Raw genomic sequence first — 21,553 nt, 5'->3', positions numbered from 1 at the left:
GTCGATCTCCCGCTGCATCCTTCCCTCCCTCTTGAACAAGACCCCGAGATACTTAAACTCTTCCACTTGGGGAAGGACCTCCTCCCCGACCCGGAGAGAGCACTCCACCCATTTCCGGCTGAGGACCATGGTCTCGGATTTGGAGGTGCTGATTTTCATCCCAGCTACTTCACACTCGGCTGCGAACTGCTCCAGTGAGAGCCGAAGGGCACGGTCTGATGAGGCCAACAGAACAATAAGTTCATATAGATCCAGCTGACCGAATTCTTGGAAGGGGTTCTCTGTTTGTGAATATGTCGTTGATGAGAATTATGGCTGGCCGACCATTGGTTGAGTTTAGGTGTTCTCCATGGTTCTGAAGGATGGAGGATGGAAGAGAGGGGGTGCCTATATAACATTTCTACATATAAGAGCTTGTATATGCTCACTACTTTCCATGCTGGTAAAATAAAGAGGTTAAAATTTTAGTTATTCCAATTCATGAGGATTTTGAGTCAATGACTGAATTTTCTTTTACTCCTACAGTAACGTAGTGTCCTCCTGACAGTAACAGACTGTGTATCCAGTGCAAACGCAGTAACAGGCTGTGTATCCAGTGCAAACGCAGTAACAGGCTGTGTATCCAGTGCAAACGCAGTAACAGGCTGTGTATCCAGCGCAATCACCCTCAACACGGGAGCTCCGCAAGGCCACACTCAGCTCAAATTCCTATATGAAATTTGCTGATGAAACAGTAGTGCTCGGCCTCATCTTCAACAATGATGAGTCAGCCTCCTTGAAGGATGTGGACAACCTGGAAAGGTGGTGCCAGCATAACAGTCTCCAGCTGAACGTCAGCAAAACAAAGGAGCTGACTGTGGACTACAGGAGACAGTGGGGCTCTTACACACCTGTCCACATCAATGGTCCTACAGTGGAGAAGGTGAGCACCTTCAAATACCTCAGCGTCCACCTACAGGAGGACCTCACCTGGTCCACACATGCACGCACTCTGCGCAGCAAGGTGAGGCAGTGGCTCTACCATCTAAGGCGGCTGTGGAGGTTTAAGGTCTCTCCTGCTGTCCTTAAGGCCTTCTACTCGGCTGCCATAGAGAGCATCCTGACCATAAGCATCACATCATGGTTCGCGAACTGCTCTGCCCAGGACCGGAAAGCCCTGCAGAGGTGGTTAGAGCAGCTGAGCACTGCACCAGATCTGCCTTACCCTCCCTACAAGACATCTACAACAGCCGCTGTAAGACCAAAATCTCCAAAAACCCATCCCACCTCAATAACTCTGTTTTGCCTGCTGAACTCAGTCAAACGCTTCCGCAGCCTATTAGGAGTGACCAGTTCAAGGGATTTCAGCAGAATAATTATGAAATCTGACCTTTCGATCCAGAGATGAGGAGGGGGATATTACATTTCATTGCCATGTTGCACTTGTCTAACTGCGCGTTTTACACGTTTTGTTCAAAAAAGACATTCTTTATTAATTCTATTCTTAGGTGTGTCGTGTTAACTCAAATTTTGTTTAAGGCTTAAATGCCATAACACGGAAGTTTACATAGAGATGATAAAATAGCGGCAGACAACCACAAATTCGCGTTATACTTAGGTATGTACTTTAGAAACCTTTAAGCCACTCGTTTCAAAACCTTGTGAATTAAATGCGGTTAAAACACCGTGAAACTGACAATGCGCGTGCACGCGAAAGTGGGCGGAGGTTCGGCAGTACACATTAGTTTTACTTTGCTTGATGGTAAGTGAGGTATTTTAACATAGTACCTCCTTCCTTCTGCTGGGCGCCCCAGGTCTGGTGATCAGCGCGGTGTCTCCGCACACAACCGCGCAATCCTCCACGAACACGCAGTCTGGAAGGCTTTCATCAGCGAGTAGTTCAACTACCTGGAGTCCCAGTTCGTCCTTTAGGGTGCCAATGTGTAACTGCAGCTGGTGCTGCGCGGCGGCCAAATCCACCTCACAAAAACTGCTTCTCAGCGCTTCGCGGACCAGTGATGCAGGAATACCCCGGACAATCGCGTGCGTGAAGTTACCAAAGCTTGCCATCGCTCCTGCCTTATTACTCAGCTGCTCTCAGAACGTTATATTATATATAATTATAGTTATTGGTGGGACGAGAATCCAGGGGCGTTTCTCAATATCAAAAACTCAAAGATCGGTCTTGCAACCTTTGGCTTCCACGAACTCGAGGCGCAATGAATCGTGGGATCGTTCTCGTTCGGAGAGGATTTATCATTGGTATTTGGAATGGGACAAGAACGACATCTGGGGATTTTTACTGTCCTCTGTACTTCTGTTCTTGAGTATTGGAACTGGTCTTCGGCAGTGAAAGATGACATAGACGGGTACACGAGAGTTCAAGTATGGTCAAGTACGCATATTTAGAAAAAAACCCAGTTTCGATATTTAAATATTAATTAATATCCAATATTTATCCATCTCATCGTCAAGTTAAAAAGATCACTTTATTAATTGTTCTACTTGTACTATATGTAATATTAAATTTAATTATTCTGTCTGTATTTTAATTTTATTTTTAAACTTTTTATTTCAGGATATTACTTAATTCGGATAACAACGTCATGAAATACGTCACCTCCTGTCGGAAACACGCCTCCTTTCCGATGTTGATGTTTAGAACTTTGTTGTACGAGATTAATTATATTTTATAAATATTTAAAAATGCCTATTTTGATAAATGTATTAATAGTTATACATATAATTGCACGTGGTCGATGTAAACAATACCAGCAATATATCATGATGTAAATAGTATTCTAGCATGCAATATCAGACTTTTACAAGACTTGTTAGTGTTTTTTGTTTGTTTGTGGTTTGTGGTTTGTTTGCCTCAAGAAAAAATAATATTGCTATGGATCTACTAAAATGTTACAAAGCTTTTAATGTGGTTTGACTAGTTCGTGTTTCTTGTTTGTCTTGGAAAAAAAGAATCTAGCTCTAAATCTAATAAAATATAAGCATAAGTTTTCACTGCAACTTCTTAATTATCTAATCAGAGGACTGACTGGGGTTTGAACAGCTGACCTAAAGGTTACCCCAAAAACCTGCAGACACACCGGTGGCCTGTACTACGAACTGGGGTTACTGGCTTATCGGGGTAACTTATCGGATTTAAGGTAGCCTGGGCAAAATGTAAGTGAACGAATATTAAGTCCACTTAAACTGTGGTACCTTAAATCCGACAAGTTACCCCGATAAGCCAGTAACCCCACTTTGTAGTACAGGCCACTGACCTGCTCACCCCTGATAAACACTAACAAGGGCACTTCTGAGGAGGCTGCGGGTAACTGAGTATTTTATAAGGCTAGTATCAGTGTCTACAATAATAGTTAATGAAATCATTTCCCTATTTGCTCTAACTTGTTACCAAAATATTTTATGTGCCAGCTACACTTCGGGTTCAATGGGAGGATTTAAAATTAGCCCTGGAGTCCTCATGATGACTTTTGCATAGTGGCTGTGGGGTTTCCCACGATGAAAATGCCCAGCGAGCTAAACAGCCAGTCCAGGCCTGTGCGCAAGTAATTCCCTTTCATTTTGAGAACCCATGATGTAAACATGTCTTGTCTTGCAACATTGAATACATGACATTAAATATATTTTAATTACATTTTCCAACTTTTATTTGGTTGCAGTATTATTTATTTAGATTTGAATTCTTTGCTGTTAGACCAGCCATTTCACATCAGTAACGTGAACAAATGTAAAAAACAACCTTTGCGCAACGTATAAAATACCAAAACTTGAATTTCTTTCGCTTTTCTTTTACGGGGTTAGTGGGCTTAGTTTTTAAAACCACTAAGTTAAATCTGCACCTAGATTGGCAGTTAATAAAAATATGATTAATGGCTCAAAATCATACCTCCTATTGTTGTTGTAATATTGTAATATTACTTGACACACGCTTTGTACTTGACTCCTGGTTGCTCTATGCTGGCTGTCAGTTGACACTGCCCTTCTGACTTGCCAAATGGGAAAATGTTAAGATCTTATTTATTTGCAGGATAATATGGTATCACACCTTGTGAGATCACAGTACTGGAATAGCTCCTGCCCATAAAATCTTCCACAAATCTTCAGCATCACCCCCCCCACTGGTTGAGTGAGCTCCCAACATAATTTACATTTTATTCATTTAGGAGATGCCTTTAAAGTTATTGTACAATTGAGAAAGCAGGTTAGCCATCTCTGGAGCAGTTGGGGGTTAAAGGCCTTGATCAAGGGCCCAGCGGTCAAATCACTCTGCCTGGGATTAAACCAGTGACTTTTCAATCACAGGCACAGCATCCTAACCCAGTGAGCTACACACTGCCCCTCAGTCAAACGTCACATGTTTCCTTAACCCAGCACATAGCACCCACGATTTTACAATCTATATGACACTGATACTAACAATACATTCATTTGCTATTTGTACAGGACAGAGTGCAAGAACATAGGAATTATTCAGTTTCCATTATTCATATATCCCAACTTGCTCTGCCGTGAGACACATATATAGAGGTGATAGTGAAGCCTGGGGCCTGAGCACAGGGTCAGCTATTTTTCCAGAGCAGTTTGGGGTTAGGGGTCTTATTTGAGGGCCCCGCAGTTACAAGATCATTCTGCCAGGTACGGCATTACCGCTGCACCTTTGACCTCACAGATTCACTTTTCTGATGAAGAATAGTGTTGCTGTATTTACCTAAATTGTAAAAACACTGAATGAATTACTTGTTCTCCATTCTGGCTGTATATGTCATACTGGATGAAAGCCCTTATATGAAAGACAAAATGAATCAAGTCAAAATGTAATGTGGTTTCCTAATAGGATTTCCAGGTTCTGGCAAAACACCCAGCCCAAGTACGTCCCAAAAACTGTACTAGACGGCCCAATACTAGCACAAATAAAACAAAAAAATACATATTTTTTTTTGTTATATATTTTTTTATATTTATAGACCTTGCACCTCATTTTATGAGGTAGCCTGTATTTCACCATTTTCTTAATTCCGGTTTAAAACAAGTAGCCAAAATAAAGTATATGTCAGTGACTCATTGTTTAAGTTACATTGTCCATCATAAATATAAGAAAAATTGAGGTATATTGCAGTTTTATATTTTAGTCACTAGCGTGGAGTTGACAGTATAGAGCTGAAATGCTGTTATCTGGTACAGCAACTGCAGGAAGCAGGTCTAACCCTAACAGTGCTGGAAGGTTGTCTGTCTTGCTTTTTCTCAATCTCACTGAATTTCTGTTTCCTCTGTGTTTTGTTGTCTGCACAGCTGGAGGGCCTTTTAAATTTCTTCCTGTTGTCAGTTTTGGCAACAGTTGGACATATAACCCAAAATATAACTGTGATTTCTCTTACAGGCTATTGTTTCTAATACCTACAGCTGTTCTATGTAATTCTTATGCATTGTACTCTATGTCAGAGTGCATCACTCGGCTGAGATGGGAAATTAATTAGTATTAGTAGTCCTCCACCCTATCTGTCCAAGTTCACCTTCAGTGGAACTTTATGCAATCAATAAACCCATAATGTGCAGTTTTCACTTACGTCCAATTTGCTTTTATGTAATTCCATTAAAAACACAATTAATGCCACATATTTACCTAGATTTAAGGCAATGTTTTTCCTCTACAAATGAAATTATGTGACAAACCAGATGTCCAATTGCGGAGCAATCCATAATGGCTTTGACTTCACCCAAAACCAAAACAATGTCCAGAACCCATAGTCGTAAAGCGGGCAGAAAGGTCAGTCAACCAAGCCAAGATAGACCCAGGAAAAGAATCTCAATCAATAGCTCTCTAAAGAATCAGGGTCAGGCAAACAATCAAAGGGTCAAACAACCCAAGTTATACTAATACTTTAGGGCAGTGTTTCCCACCCTGGTTTTCGAGGACCTCTACACAGTCCACATTTTTGCTCTGGACTGTCAGGGGGTCCTCGAGGATTGGGTTGAGAAATATTGGTCTAGGAAAATGCGCAGCAGGGAGTACATTTCATGATACATCAGAATGAGCTGCTGGAAACAACTGGCATTTAACAAGTTACACAGAAAACAGTAAGCAGTTGATATTACTTACTCATGGAAGGTGATCAGGGCAGAGTAGAAGGTTGTATGGAAGATCCCAACTGGCTCTGGAATTAAACACCTGACAATTGGATAAAAGTTGATCGATTGGTTGAAATTTATTGCCACTTTCAAAGAAAAAGGATATTGAGGATAACAGATCCTATTGGTCCAGCAATATTTTAGCGGGAAAATCTATCATATATTTGTAGACGTCAACACAAATTTCACACAGAAAAACAAGAACTTCATAGCGGAGCCAATCCCGTGGTCTGTGTGGATCCCAATGCCCAGCGCAATGACAGAGACACTGTGCTGTAAATATGGTGCCATCTTTCAGATGAGACGTAAAACTGAGGTCCTGACTCCCTGAGGTCATAAAAGATCCATGGTCCCATTGGTGGTTCCCCAAAGCCCTGGCAAAAATTGCCCACTGTAACCCTTTTAAATATGGCCTCCTTATCATCCCCTATATCTACTTGGTGAATTCTCTCCTGCCCCTTTATCACCATAGCTATTGTGTCATGAGTGTACTGGCATAGTCGTCGCATCATCCAGGTGGGTGTTACACAGTGGTGGTGGAAGAAGTGGTTCCCATTTGGTTCTGTAAAGCGCTTTGGGTGTCTTGAAACGTGTTATATAAATGTAGCATTCACATTCATAAGCTAATGTGCTATATGTCACTCTTTCCACAGTTTAACAGCAGGGCACTAGACAGCACCGTCAGAAGTCCAGATGCTTTGCTGAGCAGTAGAATAGCTTTTTTGAATGAATCATGGTCTTTCCTATAACTAAAAGATTGAGAAAGGTAATGTGAAAAACATTTGTCTAGGGAGAGTATTTCTATGATGCCATCTAGATAGTCCTAGATGGAATGTTCCCTCAGACATCCATAAGCACATTCCTCCATACCCCAGGACAGCCGTTAGTCGTTACTTGGTCCACATCTTCTCATTTATCCTGACTGGTTTAACATTCCAAGAGTACCACCTTCTGCCTTTTTCAAAATAACCTTCTTAAGAGGTTGTATATACTTGAGTGTTGCCCAATAGGCTTTTGAAATAACTAAAAAAGATTGCAGGTGAATCAGAATTAGTGATATTAATTATCCTGAAAAGAGTCCTAAACAATTAAGAAACACATTTTTGTAAATTCCTCATATAAACAGTGTAAATAAGTAGCAGTTCAAGTCCACTGAAAGGTCTATTGGTATTACCTTACTCCATAAACACTTTCACAGTTATATAGTTAATATATCAAATTAACCTCACAATAACCAATATTATTCCATAGCCTACAGTTATACATATTTTACATATTGCTGAGACAATTCAAATATTGACTCAAGATATAATTAAAAACCTCTCCTGGGATTCAGATCTTGTGACCCATTTGAAGATTTGCATAATTTTAGATATGCATGATGACGTGTAGACGTGATAGTAGAGCTGGACATTTTAGGTCCACAAATTAATGTTGTTTCAATCAATCAGTTAAGTATAATGAGTCACAGTCACAGAGCTGATGATGCGGAGCGTAACGTCAAATTTTAAAAAGCTTAGCATGGTTTCCAGTCCCTCCCATTTGTGCTTATCCGTGTTCACTCCAGTGATTTAATGAATATCAACATCATAATATATGTAAGTATATGTAGTATAAAACATGAAAAAAAAATCAAAATATTTCACATAACCACCTGGTGTCTTAATGCGAAAGTGTAACATAACTACGATAGACGTCAAATTTTAAACCGATAATATCTAGCGATGCACTTTGTCCTGTAGGACAACCAGGCACATATTTAATCTAGGAGTCAGGGAGTACCGAGTAGTCTACCAGTTTACAGTTAAGTTAACCATTATCACAAGAGGAATAAACATAAAATTATTTAAATACTCCTATTTTTGCATACACAGATCCAGTGAAAAGATCTACTCACTCGATTAACCGTGTCGTTCTTGTCATTGTCCTCTTTTTGAACTGTGACGCTCACGCTGCAGCCAGTGAAAGTTACTTTGCATGAACTGCGTTCACCAGGTGCGCTTCTTGAACGCTACCGAAGTCTTGAAAGGTTGTGTTCTTGGTCCAATTCTGTTTTTTTTTACTTAGACTATTTTTCTTGCGTGGTCACATATTTAGATCCCAACTGAAAAGAGCCTTAGACTGCTTTGGCGAGTCACTGTCCTCCACAGACCCAACATCTTATATGGAACATTGGACCACTTCACTGTTTTATGTTGATGGATAGATTGTATGAAAACCAAATTAACCCGAGGAAAAAAGCACAAGAATTTCCTGTGCAGAGAACATATTTAACTACCTTTAGGCTGTCAAGAATGCTTTGCGGTTGGCTAACTGAACCAGAAATATGTTAATAGCGTAGATACTTACCATACCAAATATGGTAATATTGTTACGTGTTGGGTCCGCTAGTCTTCGAGTATTCGCCATCTGGAGCTGTTTAGTGCTACAGAATAAAAAGGATTGTAGGCAGAGAACTACATGACTACTCAATTTCCTTCAAGTGTTATCTAGCTTGCGTATTTCTGCTAAACGTTAAAATTCTAAAGGATTTATATAGGCTAATAACATAGTAAACCCATCACAGCTTGATTTCCTACTAGGTGTAGGTAATTATTGGTTTACATGTAGGACTGGTATCTGTATCTGGAGTTATTTCCTCTGTGGAGCTGTAGTTAGTCACAACCAAAGGCAAAGCACGAAGTATTCGATTACTGTTATTATTCACCGCTGGTGCATTGATTACTTGGAATATTTCATTGTCATTACAATGGATTATCATTAATAGATTATGTTGATGGGTATCATTGATCTCGTTTCAAAATAATTGCGTTTTAGAAAGCTTGTCATGGTTCGCGAAAACACGTCAATGAAACCAACCGAAATGTTGATTGCATTATACGTTGTGTTTTCATGGATGTCTTTACGAATATGTTCTTACAACGTGTAATTCCCCGGTAGCGGTAAAAATCGCAAATAATCGCAAAAAAAGCAGACGCCCGAGGCGTTCCGAGTAAGGGTAAATTCATAATTCAAAAAGAAAGGGGGGGGGGGATGAGACGGGGTGGTGCTTGGCTTGGAAAGCGAAAACGCCAAGAAACATTCCTGGCATAGTTTGGGAACAGTTCAGCAGTCAGCCACCGGTACGTCAGCTTTCACTACGGTATAAAAGAGTTGCTGTGCTGCGTTTAGGCAGACTGCAACTCCAAGCTGATCTCTGCACAGATCTCACAATCGCAGCATAAGAAATAGGGAAGGGCAAAAATTAACGAAGACTACAATTATACACCCGATAAAGTCAACGATCGAGTCGCAAATATATTTTTCTGCCTGAAAATCGCGGGAAAGGTGGAGAATGTTTCTCTTATTCATACTTTGTCTTCTCCTTGGAAGCTTCAGTATGGTAAGTTCAGTGTAAATGTTTATTTATTGTTATAGTTTTTTTTCCTATTGTGAACGCGTGCCGATATTTTGCAGAATGTGTTTAATTTTAAGTTATGTATATATATATATATGAAAATACCGTTTTGCGAATTGCTTCTGGTGATCTTACGTTACCAAATCAGCTGTAGTGCTGAAAACTGCAAAGCACCTAGGGTCTAACAGACGAAATGAAGACGGGATCGGACTTTTTCGATAGCTGTTAAAGGTCTCTTAAAGCTTTCATTTATTCACAGGTGCATTGTTCCTGCTCGGCGAAATGCGTGTGTCCTCGTGAGGTTCCCGTCTGTGCACCGGGAGTGAGTCTTGTTTTTGATGGATGTGGGTGTTGCAAGGTCTGCGCCAGACAGCTTAACGAGGATTGCAGCAAACTGGAAACATGCGACCACACGAAAGGACTGGAGTGCAACTTCGGGGCCAGCCTGGGTGAGACGCGAGGCATATGTCGAGGTATGCATATACCAGGCGAACCATTTTACTTTAAAACAATATAACTTTCTAGCGTGAACCTGCTTTAGTTGGTGCACGATTCCGTTTCGTTTCAGTAAATTCCGCTGTGTGGAGTATTAGTCATGATAACAGATTCTGTTAACGAACTGAAAGCCGACACTTTGTTTTACTACTGTTCTTTGTAGAAAATTATAGTTCTGTTATAAACGAGATACTGTCTTTTCAAACAGCTAAGTCAGAGGGGAGACCCTGTGAATACAACAGCAAGATCTATCAGAATGGTGAAAGCTTCCAGCCAAACTGCAAGCATCAGTGCACCTGCATCGATGGAGCCGTGGGATGCATTCCACTCTGCCCTCAGGAGCTCTCCTTACCCAATCTGGGATGCACAAACCCCAGGCTTGTGAAGGTGCCGGGCCAGTGTTGCGAGCAGTGGATCTGCGAGGAAAGCAAGCAGACTGACTCCATTAACATAATCTTCAAGGAAGGCTTGACAGATGAGTCAGAGAACGACCTCACCAACAGAAATGAACTTATCTCCCTGGTTAAAGGAGGTCTCAAGTCTCTACCTGGTGAGAATCGAATTCTGTGTGCTTATTGTTGACTGACATTGGTCATCTTTGTGTATTATAAGCTAACATTGGGTACAAATTGCTCATCCTGTTTTTTTCACTGTTTTGCAGCCTTTAGAATCCAACCTGAGAGCCACATGTTCGATGAACAGAAATGCATCACCCAAACTACAGCTTGGTCCCAATGCTCCAAGTCCTGTGGGAAAGGCATTTCCACCAGGGTCACCAACAATAACGAAGAATGCAAACTAGTGAAGGAGTCACGCCTCTGTGAAGTACGGCCATGTGCCCAGTCCTCCTACTCTGCTCTAAAGGTATAATCACGTCTCCAGAGTAATTATATCTGCAATAGAATTAGCTTTCATGAAAACTGTAAAAGCATCAGCCATAGAGAAACCGCTTAGCAAAATGCTCTTGGCTTTGTCTTTTGTAACAGAAGGGAAAGAAGTGCAGCCGGACCAGAAGATCCAGTCAGCCAGTGAAGTTCACCTATGCAGGTTGTAGGAGCCTCAAGAAGTACAAGCCCAAGTACTGTGGTACCTGTGTGGATGGCCGCTGCTGCAGCCCACAGCAGACCCGAACGGTAGCGGTCAAGTTCCGCTGCGAAGACGGCGAATCTTTCAATAAGAACGTCATGATGATTGAGTCCTGCAGGTGCACCTTCAACTGTCCCCGGGGCACCGAAGGTTCTCACCCCTTCTACAGACTCTTCAATGACATCCACAAGTTTCGAGACTAAGCCCTATTCAGTTATCGCAACCATCAACAAAGCATTAGGGCTAATTGAAACTGAGGGGCTCACATTACATCTAACTGAACACCATCCCTTTAAATTCCCAAGGAATTATGGACGTATCTCGAAGACTAAAGGAAATGCACTATGTAGCCAAAAACTATGCCAGCATAGTTGTTTCTTTTTTGTTATCCTTGCTTCATAATATTGGAGCAATATTGTTAGCTTCATAATGGAGCAATTTGTAATAAAATTTGTAGCGTGAAGTTGCTAATACTGATTAGTTTTGTATATTTTGAATTATGAACGCCAGACATGACTTAAACTGTATAGATTCATGTATATGTACATACACAAGTAATTTAACTCTTTGTTTTATGACTTGTAAAGTAAGACAGACATTAGGCTTGTTCAACTACTCTGTGGTCACATTCCGTCCCAATGTGGACAAAATGATTCACTTTTTGCGGCAGCTATTAAATAACGTCTCCATTTCAGCATTGAAAGAGAAAGTGTGTTAAAAAGAATGAATGATTTATCATTATTTATCAAAATGTAGCTACTTTATTTGAACATTAAGTGTTATACTGAAGTAAATTGTTAAATAATAATTTTATATGTTATAGACAAAAATATAGATTTATTTATGAAACATTGTATTTCCTCTATGTTTTATTAAAAGAAAAATAAAGCTGAAAATAAAGACTTACGGCTGTGGAAATCTGATTCAAAGTTATATTACTTTGTAAGTTCCAGAAAAAGGGAATTGCTTTACTGCTAGTTTATGGACATTTCCACATCTAGCCATACTAATAAATTCAAATCTACATTTATTTTAAGTTAACATTTTTAATTCAGCTTTGTCCTTTTCACTAGTTCTAGTAAGGGCATGATTCAAAAGAAACATGGTAATAAGGTGAATGGTATGCCAGGAATTTCAAGTACTTACACAGCCAGACCTGGGGGCTGTGTAAAGGATACTTTTATTACAAAACAAAACTACACATTGCAGATAGTGTGCCATCTTATGATTTCAGGGTGCCCAGACTCATCAACAAATTCAAGGTAAAATTTAGGATCAAATGCACATATATTATGGAAGGACCTAATGAAACAGTTATTTTTCAAAGGACTTATTGCCCATTTATTTTGACCAAATATAAACCGTCATAAATCCAAGTATGCAAAGAAACAGCAGGTGAAGATATGGTGGAAATTATCTTAAGCGCCAAACTGGGTAAATCTTTATATAAATTTATGTTGCGGAATCTTTCATCCAGGTAAAGAAGCAGCTCTGGAATGTTCTACTGGATTAGAAGACACTCTGATAGGCTGCAGATGCTGCAAACTATTTCTAGGCATCATGTCAACTTCGTAGGGTGGCACAGTAGTTGGCAGCGTTGTCTCGCATCTCCACCCTGGTGATGGAGATTTTCCTTCCACAGTTGAAATACATGTAGTTAGGCAAACTGGTGTCTCTAAATTGCCCATAGTGTAGCATTGTGTGAGTGCATGCATGTTATGAGCTGTTTAATGGACTGGCATCCCATCCAGGGTGTATGTTAGCCTTGTTCATTATGCTGCCTGGGTTAGACTCTGCCCTCTCCTGTGATCCAGAACAGGACGTGAAATATGGATGTCAACTTCAAAATATCTACGGAGACCTGTGATTTACCTGTAAAAGGTGAATTACAGTAAGTGTCTACAAATCTTATAATCGGATAAGTAGCATATCTGTGGAAGGTTCATCAAAAGCATTCTGAAGAACATATCCTTTAGGTTCATGTTCAAAATAGCTGCAAAATACAATTACTGTGAACATATGTACTTATTTAGAAGTTAACATGTTTCCGTTTATGTTTACATTATCAGAGCATAGAATTTTGAAATATATATTAAGGGAATGTGCTGATTTCTTTGTATTTGAGAGTAAATTTAAAACCATACAGTGCTGAAATATTTCAGGCTTGTCATTTACAAAACAAGCATCCTAGAGATGAATAAAACTTCAGCAACACGTACAAATTAATTCCAGAGAAAACATTTGCAGGCACACTTTTTCAAAACACCTTTGGAAAACATTGCATAAGTGTTGTTCTCAGCAATGGCACACAGAAGCACTAAGAGTCTCTGACACACATATACACCTTCAATTTTAAGACTTAACGGATGACATCATTCCCTGAAACAAAGAGTGTTTATAAGACAAAGGCATTAACAATTCAGCTTGATTAAACGTACGTAATGCAGGGGGCCTAACAGCCAAAATGGCAGAAACGGTTGGAGACCACCACATGTTTATGTCACCTCTTTTACAGGCCTCATGTTTATAACTCCGGGTCAATTTTCTGTATACTGGGCCCAAATAAGCAGGCATTTTTATAGACATCCTTCTCATAAAACCGTATCTTCGCCTTCAAAGTGCCATCTTGTGGTCATAAGGGGAAAAACTTGCACAGTCACAGAGCAAATCCAAATCTGATCTCACATTAAAAGCATTTAGTGTTACATAATATATTGCAAAGTTAACAATCAGTATAACAAACCTAAAGTGTAATTTACACTTTTGTAACTTTTATGACTGTCAGTAAAAAAAAAGAAGACACTGCAAGACTTTCTGCGACTCCCAAAATCTATATATAAAGTATATATATGTACACGACAAACTACCCTGAAATCCAAAACTGCCATATGAAATTTCTGACAGAATTCTTGAAAACTGCTCATTATTTAAATATATGGAGAGGTGGTGAGTGAAAATACATGCAGCAGCTAAATATGGACTATATAAGGGAAGATATAACAAACAATGGATATTATACATTGATCAAGGTCTGATCATTTATTCTGATAATTGTATTGTACTGGCAGACTTTGGAAGATTTATGATTTCTGTAGTCTGTTTCAGTCTTCATGCTGAATGTGGATGATCTGCGTACGTTTATTGCCATTAGGTAGAACAGACCATCTTGTAAAAACTGCAATGTGATTTGTTAGTTGTTTCCATACTATGCTAGCCTCCCAAAAAAAACAAAGTACTGGCACAGTGTATGACGTAAAAAGCGTTTCTTGCCAAAAGCTGGCCAGGGTGTGGGCCCTGAAGTCACAGTCTGGGTAAAGTAAGTGAATTATAAAAGATGAATACTTACACATCACATCATCCTCAGCAGGCTGAAGATGTAAGCAATGACGCAATTCCCCTGTAAATGCCCTCAGATCCCCCGCGCTTACATATGAATAATGACGAGGTGGACTTAGGAAAAATTACCCTCCAATGATGTACAATTTGCTGGAGCCTCGCCCAAAACCATGCTGAACAATAGCTTTTGTTTATTCGCTCAACAAGTTGCTGAGCGATGGCAGAGTGCGACCGAAGCTGTTTATGGCTGGGATCCATGGTAATAGGTCATTTATGACTGGAGTGCTGTGGAACTTTTTTGTTAATAAACAGTGACAGGCAAATAAACTTTCACCATGTTCAGCACAACTGTTGCATTGTATTAAGCATAAATTGTGCAATAGGATATTAATCTAGACAAAAAAAACGTAACAAGAATATACACTAACTTTAATCAGGGAAAGCACTTAATGACAATAATAGTTTATGTAATAATTTACCACCAATAACTCAACTACAATCATTTGTTTTTAATCACCAAGTGAATGCTGAACACTTTCAAATATACATGTTTTATAAATGCTATAAAATGCTAAAAAAGACATTTGTTTTCCCTAAAGCCACTGAGATGTTTGTTTGAAAAAACTGCCCCCTTTTAAACAGTAGACATTATGGATTAGACTATAAAGATTAAAACAAGGATGTTTAATTAGGATGTCTTTGGACATTCTTTTCTGTGCTTTTAAGGAACATCTGTGCTTTGTCAAAACATCATAGCTCCACAACCACCTTGGTGGGTCTGCTTAGGCTCGTGCATGGTTGGACAGCCTCTCATACTGTGAGAAAACAAGGCTTCATAGGCATGTATAAACCTTTCACAAATAAATACAGCTATACTAGCAAATAATCTGAGCATTTTATGCATTCCTGTCATTCCTGTTAATCTATATTTATTTGGACAAATAATTTGAATTATATTCCCTGCTTTGCACACAATATTTCCTGGGATATAAAGCCCACTGTTAATTGGTACTGGATAAATGTCTATAGAAAATGGATGGATGAATGGATGGATGGATGGATGAATGGATGGATGGATGGAATCTAATCAGGAAGGAATAACAGAAATGGCCACATATATGAAGCCTACAGTCCAAGAGCATGTGGCGTTTAACATTAGTCTGAGGGAAGTCTGATAGTAATTAAATTCATTTGTTGAGGTTTTCTCCAGCAAGCTGGTTTGTGGAGGATATCAGTGCAGGAGCATGCACAAGTCTTGCTTTCCCCAGCCACAATCCATTCTAGGCTAAAAACTGAAGCAAAACTTGTTTACAAGTCATTTGGTGAAAATGTGGGATGCTGAGAAGTTTTACAATGATTACCTTTCTACTGTTCCTCAAACAAAGTTCGAAAAGAGATTGGGTACCAGGCAAATATAAAAAAAGTGTTATGTTTCATTTCATACTGGTTCAGCTTTTTATGCGTTAATATATAAATGCAGCTGCTTGGAAAGAAACTATGGTAGCTTTTAATACCATATATACTAATGCAAGGGCTTACCAGAGCTGTAGTCCGGGGATCTTCACTAAAATGGGGGCCACAAGTAAACTTATTTAATAAAACGTTTAACTCCACCCCTCAGCCCTGTTGACAACATTTATCATCACCGACACACCCCCTCAGCCCCCAACAACTTTCACCTCTCACTGCCCCCCCCCCCCCCAACAACACTGCGAACCCCACCCCCAGAACGACAACTGTAGCATCGTGGAAAACTGCAGGGGGGGGATCTGACAACTTAAATAGCCCAGAGGCCTCTGACCACACTAACGTGCCCCTGCATCTACTAAGAAACACTGCAGCGGTTCAAGCTAAAATAGTGTGGTTTTATAAAGCATGATGTGCCGACAGATTAATACGCTCTTTGAAAGAGCAGCCAGTTCAGAATTTGTTTCCTGGTTTAACCAACCATTTCGTTAAAATAGTTACAGGCTATTCTGAAACAGCCATTATTCGTTGACTCTGCTCCATTACAGGAATTAGGACACCGTATCATTACTCAACGACATAAGGCCATTTAGATTTCTGAATAGCAATAAAATGTCAAAGATGCATTTGTTGTTCCTTACATATTAAAATAGTAAATATTAATCTTGACCGTTTGCAGTAATACTGCAGATTTTTGGTGTCTGTGGTCATCGCATCAATTTTATCAAAAGCATTTTAAACATAATGGAAAACAACAAGTCCAGATGCAAAGCATTACAGTAAGGATTATAATTCCATGTGCAAACATTTAGTAATAACTTTTTTGTTATAAATGCAAATTTGATGCATTTCTTGTGCGGTTGGCATAAGATCTGCTGGGGGATTACATAAGATCTTCAGGTACTGCGTTTATTAATTGTAGTTTGTTGATTAGCCGAAGACTTATTTCAAAGTTCTGTAGTAGATTAAGCTTCCATAAGACATTAAAATGGCTGGACATGTGCTAAGGTAGGTGACTGATTCGACTGACTCCATAGTTGTCCCCAAACTCCTTATTTTTTAGCACACAGAAAAGTACTGACAACTGAAACTGATTATTTTGGTCAAGGTCAAGGAGAAACCTAGAGCAGCACAAGGCACTGGGCTGGAGTACACCCAGGGCTGGACGCCAGTCTCCCACACAGCACAGATGAGAACTTAAGGCAGTGATTCCCAACCTAGTTCTTGGGGACCCCCCCCCCCCCCCCCCCACCCGCAGACAGTCAATGCTTTTGCTTCCTCCCAGCTCCTTGCCAGACAGACTACATTTGACTGCCCCAAGGACACTGGGCCCAGTTGAAAGTAAATTGGGCTGCAGTGTGACCCCTTTGCTGTCACTGAACAATTCAATACATATCATTGGCTGATGATAAGCTTCTCCTGTATGAATTATGGCCCTTCTTATGGCCTCCCCCCACCTTAAAAAAATCGTAGAATCAGATATTAAAAATGAAAGTGATTTTCCACTTTGCATAACATTTTCTTTTAGACTGAATGGAAGAAATATGTGCTGTGCAATTTGGGGAATAGCAATAAATTAAGTGCTGCTGATTCTATTTAATAAATGATTCATGCCCCCCTACCCCCAATCCCCAGAAGAAAAAAAATACTTTCCTCCAATGAAAGGTTAAAGTGGTTTACACAGTTCATCAGACATGCAGTCGCACACCTTGCTCTTCCACTGGGAACTCACATGGTGCGCCAACACTAGGAGAACCTCATTTCTCAAATTGAACATAGATCACCAATGGCAGAGGAAGCCCCTGTTCCCATTCCTCCCAGGTGACAGCTAGGTGGGGGCCGCAGTCAGTACAGGACCCCCAGTCTCTTAAGAAACTACTTCTCAGAGGTTAATGTTACACTGTCGCGATGAGAACAGCACACGTCTGGGGTCCTGACAAAACTACGGATCTTTGATCATGTAACGAATGGGCTAGGGAGGATAGTAAAATCAATCTTACTTTGCAGAGTTCATTCCTTTTACGGCTGTGATGAAAATTTCCTCAACATAGCTACAACCAAAAGAAAGCAAAATCTATTTTATCAACAATACATGTCCAGGATGCAACTGACAAAATATTTTGGTTAGACAGATTAGAAACACACATTATACCGTTAAAATATACCTGGAGTCATCTGACCAGGTGCCCTGAATTTTAGCAATCAGAATCATTTTCTCCCAAAATCTGACACAACAAATACTTATACTAATGGTTAATACACCAATATTATAAAAGTTATTAGCTAGCTGCTTATATTTTCATCCAAAGGAGACAGCTTACTGATGTCCCAAATTTTCCAGAATGATTGAATATTTTTGCGGTGAATGCACTAGACTGACATGAACTACCAGTGATTGCAGGCCAAGAAAAACCACTGCTGTAAATGTGACTAAGCAGAGCTGCTTACACATTACTAACGCAATGAGTTGTGGGATCACAGAGGGTGAATGTACGCAATGTACTCTGCCATTTAATGAAAAGGTTTGATTGTCATATGGGATACAGGGGAGTGAGCCTGCCGACCAGAATCTGCTAGCAATTCGGTGTAGTATATCCAAATCAAACGGAGTCTAATTAAGGTTTCATCAATTTTAATTTGAAATGAAATGGTCTTGCTTGCCAGTAGAATACAAATTTTTCTGGGAGAATCAGTAGTGCTATGGTGAGTACTCAGTAATTTTACAAGTTTACCATAAAGTGCTTAAAAGTAAATTGAAGTAACTTTTCTCAGCGGTGATCATAAAACAGGAAAAAAAAACAAGGCCAAATTTGGGGAAACTATTCCCTGAACTCTTTATAGAAGGTAATCAAGTACTATTTATGGAAAACAGCATCTCCAAAAAGCAGAAACAGGAAGCACAATTGTATATAGCAGTGTTTCCTAATCCGGTCCTTGGGGACCCACAGACGGTCCACATTTTTGCTCCCATCGAGCTTCCTGCTAGACAGTCCACATATTTGCTCCCTCCCAGTTCAGTGGGAGCAAAAATGTGGACCGTCGGTGGGTCGCCGAGGATCTGATTGGGAAACACTGGTATATAGTATATATAAATGTCTTGACAATGGAACACAGTGATTGGGAGCGAGTGATGTTCTACCTACCCAGCTCTTATGGACTGAGAACAGAGCGATGCAGACAATGTCTGTACATTGAATTACGCCAGAATGCGGAATCGTTCTTTAAACATTACTACAGGATAGCTGCTTCATTTATAGATACCATTTTTATGGTTTTGGCTGTATTATGTTTATAAGAGAAAAAAATGTTTAACATAAAAGACAAAAAGGCATCTCTTGGGGAGACATCTGCACTGACCTTCTGACAATGCCGTTTGGTGTCTTGTCACAACACTTCTGTTTTATGGGAATGTTGCAAGAGGCAGTCCATTGTCATCTACTGTGTCACAGACAGGGTTCGAGCTTAGAGAGCTGTACTACTTCAGTGGATTTGACAAATGCCTAAAGCCGTGTGTCATCAGGACAGTGATGATAATTAATACCATGTATGTGAACGTCATCACAAAATGATTGCATGTATCAGAGGAACAATAGTGGCCTCAGCTACAGTGGGCTGAGGGGTGGACTAACTTCTCTGGGGGTCCTAGGCTGACATGGGTAGGAGCCCCCCTAAGGGGGCCACTCGAGATATAAAACATACTATGAAACAATGGGACATCAATAATATTCTAATCATTGTGTGGGGTGCCAGCAGTACAACTTACTGATCAGGGTGGGGGGCAGGAATGCTGTCGGTAAAATTTGCTGATGGGGGTAGGGGGGTATGGCGCCAGAGGATCAATCGGTCAAATTTAAGAAGTAAAATCATTCCCTCGTTTGCTAAGGTTAGTGTTGAAATTCGCAGACATTTCTTTGTCTTCTCTCCACGTTTGTCCAGAAGTTGCCTACTACTCTAGCGAGACAAATGAGATCTAATGTCACTCTTGCATCTTTATGCCATCTTCTTATTCTTACTCTGTGCCAGTTCCTTTGGCAGTGAACAACCGGTCGACTCCAGTAGTAAAAGAAAGCTGGGTAGCGTGATGTCTCAAAGAAGAATAGTCCATTACAGCTGCGACGAGGGCAACTTTGTCTATCCTGAAAACTGTCCCAAAAATGCAAATCACATACATGTTGCTATCATTTAAATAACCATATTATGTTATATCCTTAAAACTTTGGGAAATTCTGTCTTCATGGGGTCCCTGGTTTTTAGGGCCCCGGGGGGCTGCCTACTCTTCCCTTGTAGTAAGTCTGCCCTTGACTGGGCTCTTGGAATCTCCCACGTTTACTACTGAGTGCTGCGAAAATTCACCATTATGTGGAAGAAACGAATTCTGAAAGAATGATCATAAAAAAAAGCAATGAGACAATGGGTATAAACACAGGAAAAGAGACATTATCACAGTCAAAGGGAAAAAGCAATTCATAACTCAAAGCGATCAATTGTTGTTGTTGACAAACCACAGCACATAACAATGAAAGGTATCCTCTGGGATTAAGCCATATATGACATAGCAGGGGCAGCTAATTCAGCACCCGGGGAGCAGTGCTCAAAGATATCACCTTGCTCAAGAAAAACCAGCTGCATGGCTTTTGTCCCGTTTGCTATAGAACTGCTTAAACTACTGATCAAATTCTGAGATAAAATACCGGCTCCTCACAATGAAGGACAGATATCGCTTCTTTTCACTCAAGCTATCCCAGGTATGTATAAAACTGATTATTTCATGTGCTCCTGTCAGAACACCTATAATTCAATGGCCTTGTATAGCTATTAATCAGGGAATGGTGCTAGAGATAATCTGTAAGATATCCTTTGAGATATTTTAAAAGCAAATACAAATAAAGCAAATGCAAAATTAGCTTTGGCAGTTTCTCATTGATAGTCATTCGTGTCAATGTGGCTTACAGTTTTAGGAAATTTCAGACAGCACCATCAAGATTTGCTTTGATGTCGGCCACTCTGGACCCTGGTCTCATCCCCACATCAAGCCAAACGTTCATCCAGTCACACCCAGTCAGCTGTCACGCAACCTCCTTAAACTAAACACTAAAGCACACCTGTAGCTTATCATCATCATTTAAGTGGTATGGCATAAAGCACTGGGAATTCAATTAACACTCTGTGAAGTACTGAGTATCCCATCATACTGAGCTTTTGTTTCATGACCTGCTTCCTGTGTATGTCGTCCACTTGCTTTTATAATTTTTTTTGTCTTCATCTTTGGTTATTTGACCTGTATTCCCCATATTGACTTCTGCTTGTGTTTGGACTATGGATTGAGATTGTGATTTGTATTTATTTAACTTTATTTGCTTCTGTCTAGATCTTCTCCATGTCCAGTTATTACGCCTGGGACACACTTGGCTATGTCAGCAGATGTTGCACGCTCATACTGCTACACCAATTGCCAGAGACATTAAAGGTTTTTCAGAAGGTGTGTTATTGAGAGAGGAGCATCATTTTATAATGTCAAAGAAGGACTAAGAGGGCATTGCAGGTTCCTTATCTTCATGCTCCCTATGAGCCATGACAATAAACCTTGCCGTGAAATCCCTGCTGGACTTTAACTAGGAGACAATCAAGTGAAGACTCAGTAAGAGA

At 40.1% G+C, this 21,553-nt stretch overlaps 2 protein-coding genes and 1 long non-coding RNA gene across 9 annotated transcripts in view; 2 read left to right on the top strand and 1 right to left on the bottom strand.

The window, feature by feature from the left end:
• LOC125708431 (N(G),N(G)-dimethylarginine dimethylaminohydrolase 1-like) overlaps positions 1-14,636 on the bottom strand; it is a 29,847-nt gene extending 15,211 nt beyond the window's left edge. Inside the window, exons 1-2 of one of the 7 annotated variants that reach the window (XM_048975953.1) lie at positions 14,451-14,634; positions 6,098-6,166 (exon numbers count right to left, since the gene is read on the bottom strand). Coding sequence is in view for 2 of the 7 variants with exons in the window: in XM_048975950.1 (XP_048831907.1) it covers positions 1,768-2,049 (282 nt within the window). In the remaining 5 variants the exon portion in view is untranslated. Of the gene's footprint in view, positions 1-1,767; positions 2,342-6,097; positions 6,167-8,023; positions 8,445-8,475; positions 8,681-14,450 lie in introns of those variants that run through there. The other 6 variants (XM_048975952.1, XM_048975951.1, XM_048975956.1 and 3 more) reach the window with 6 other exon arrangements.
• Positions 2,244-2,987, top strand: LOC125708442 (uncharacterized). Its single transcript, XR_007382476.1, has 2 exons — positions 2,244-2,374; positions 2,558-2,987. It is a non-coding gene; the product is annotated as an uncharacterized LOC125708442 (long non-coding RNA).
• Positions 9,241-12,006, top strand: LOC125708427 (CCN family member 1-like). Its single transcript, XM_048975945.1, has 5 exons — positions 9,241-9,508; positions 9,783-9,996; positions 10,227-10,568; positions 10,680-10,882; positions 11,005-12,006. Exons 1-5 carry the CDS (start codon positions 9,461-9,463, stop codon positions 11,305-11,307), a joined length of 1,110 nt encoding a protein of 369 aa, XP_048831902.1. The 5' UTR covers positions 9,241-9,460; the 3' UTR covers positions 11,308-12,006.
• Positions 14,637-21,553: the final 6,917 nt, after the last annotated feature.

Source organism: Brienomyrus brachyistius, chromosome 15, assembly GCF_023856365.1.
Source record: "Brienomyrus brachyistius isolate T26 chromosome 15, BBRACH_0.4, whole genome shotgun sequence".
Taxonomy (NCBI): domain Eukaryota; kingdom Metazoa; phylum Chordata; class Actinopteri; order Osteoglossiformes; family Mormyridae; genus Brienomyrus; species Brienomyrus brachyistius.
The sequence above is the reverse complement of the archived record's forward strand: the minus strand, read 5'-3'. Positions and strand labels throughout refer to the sequence as shown.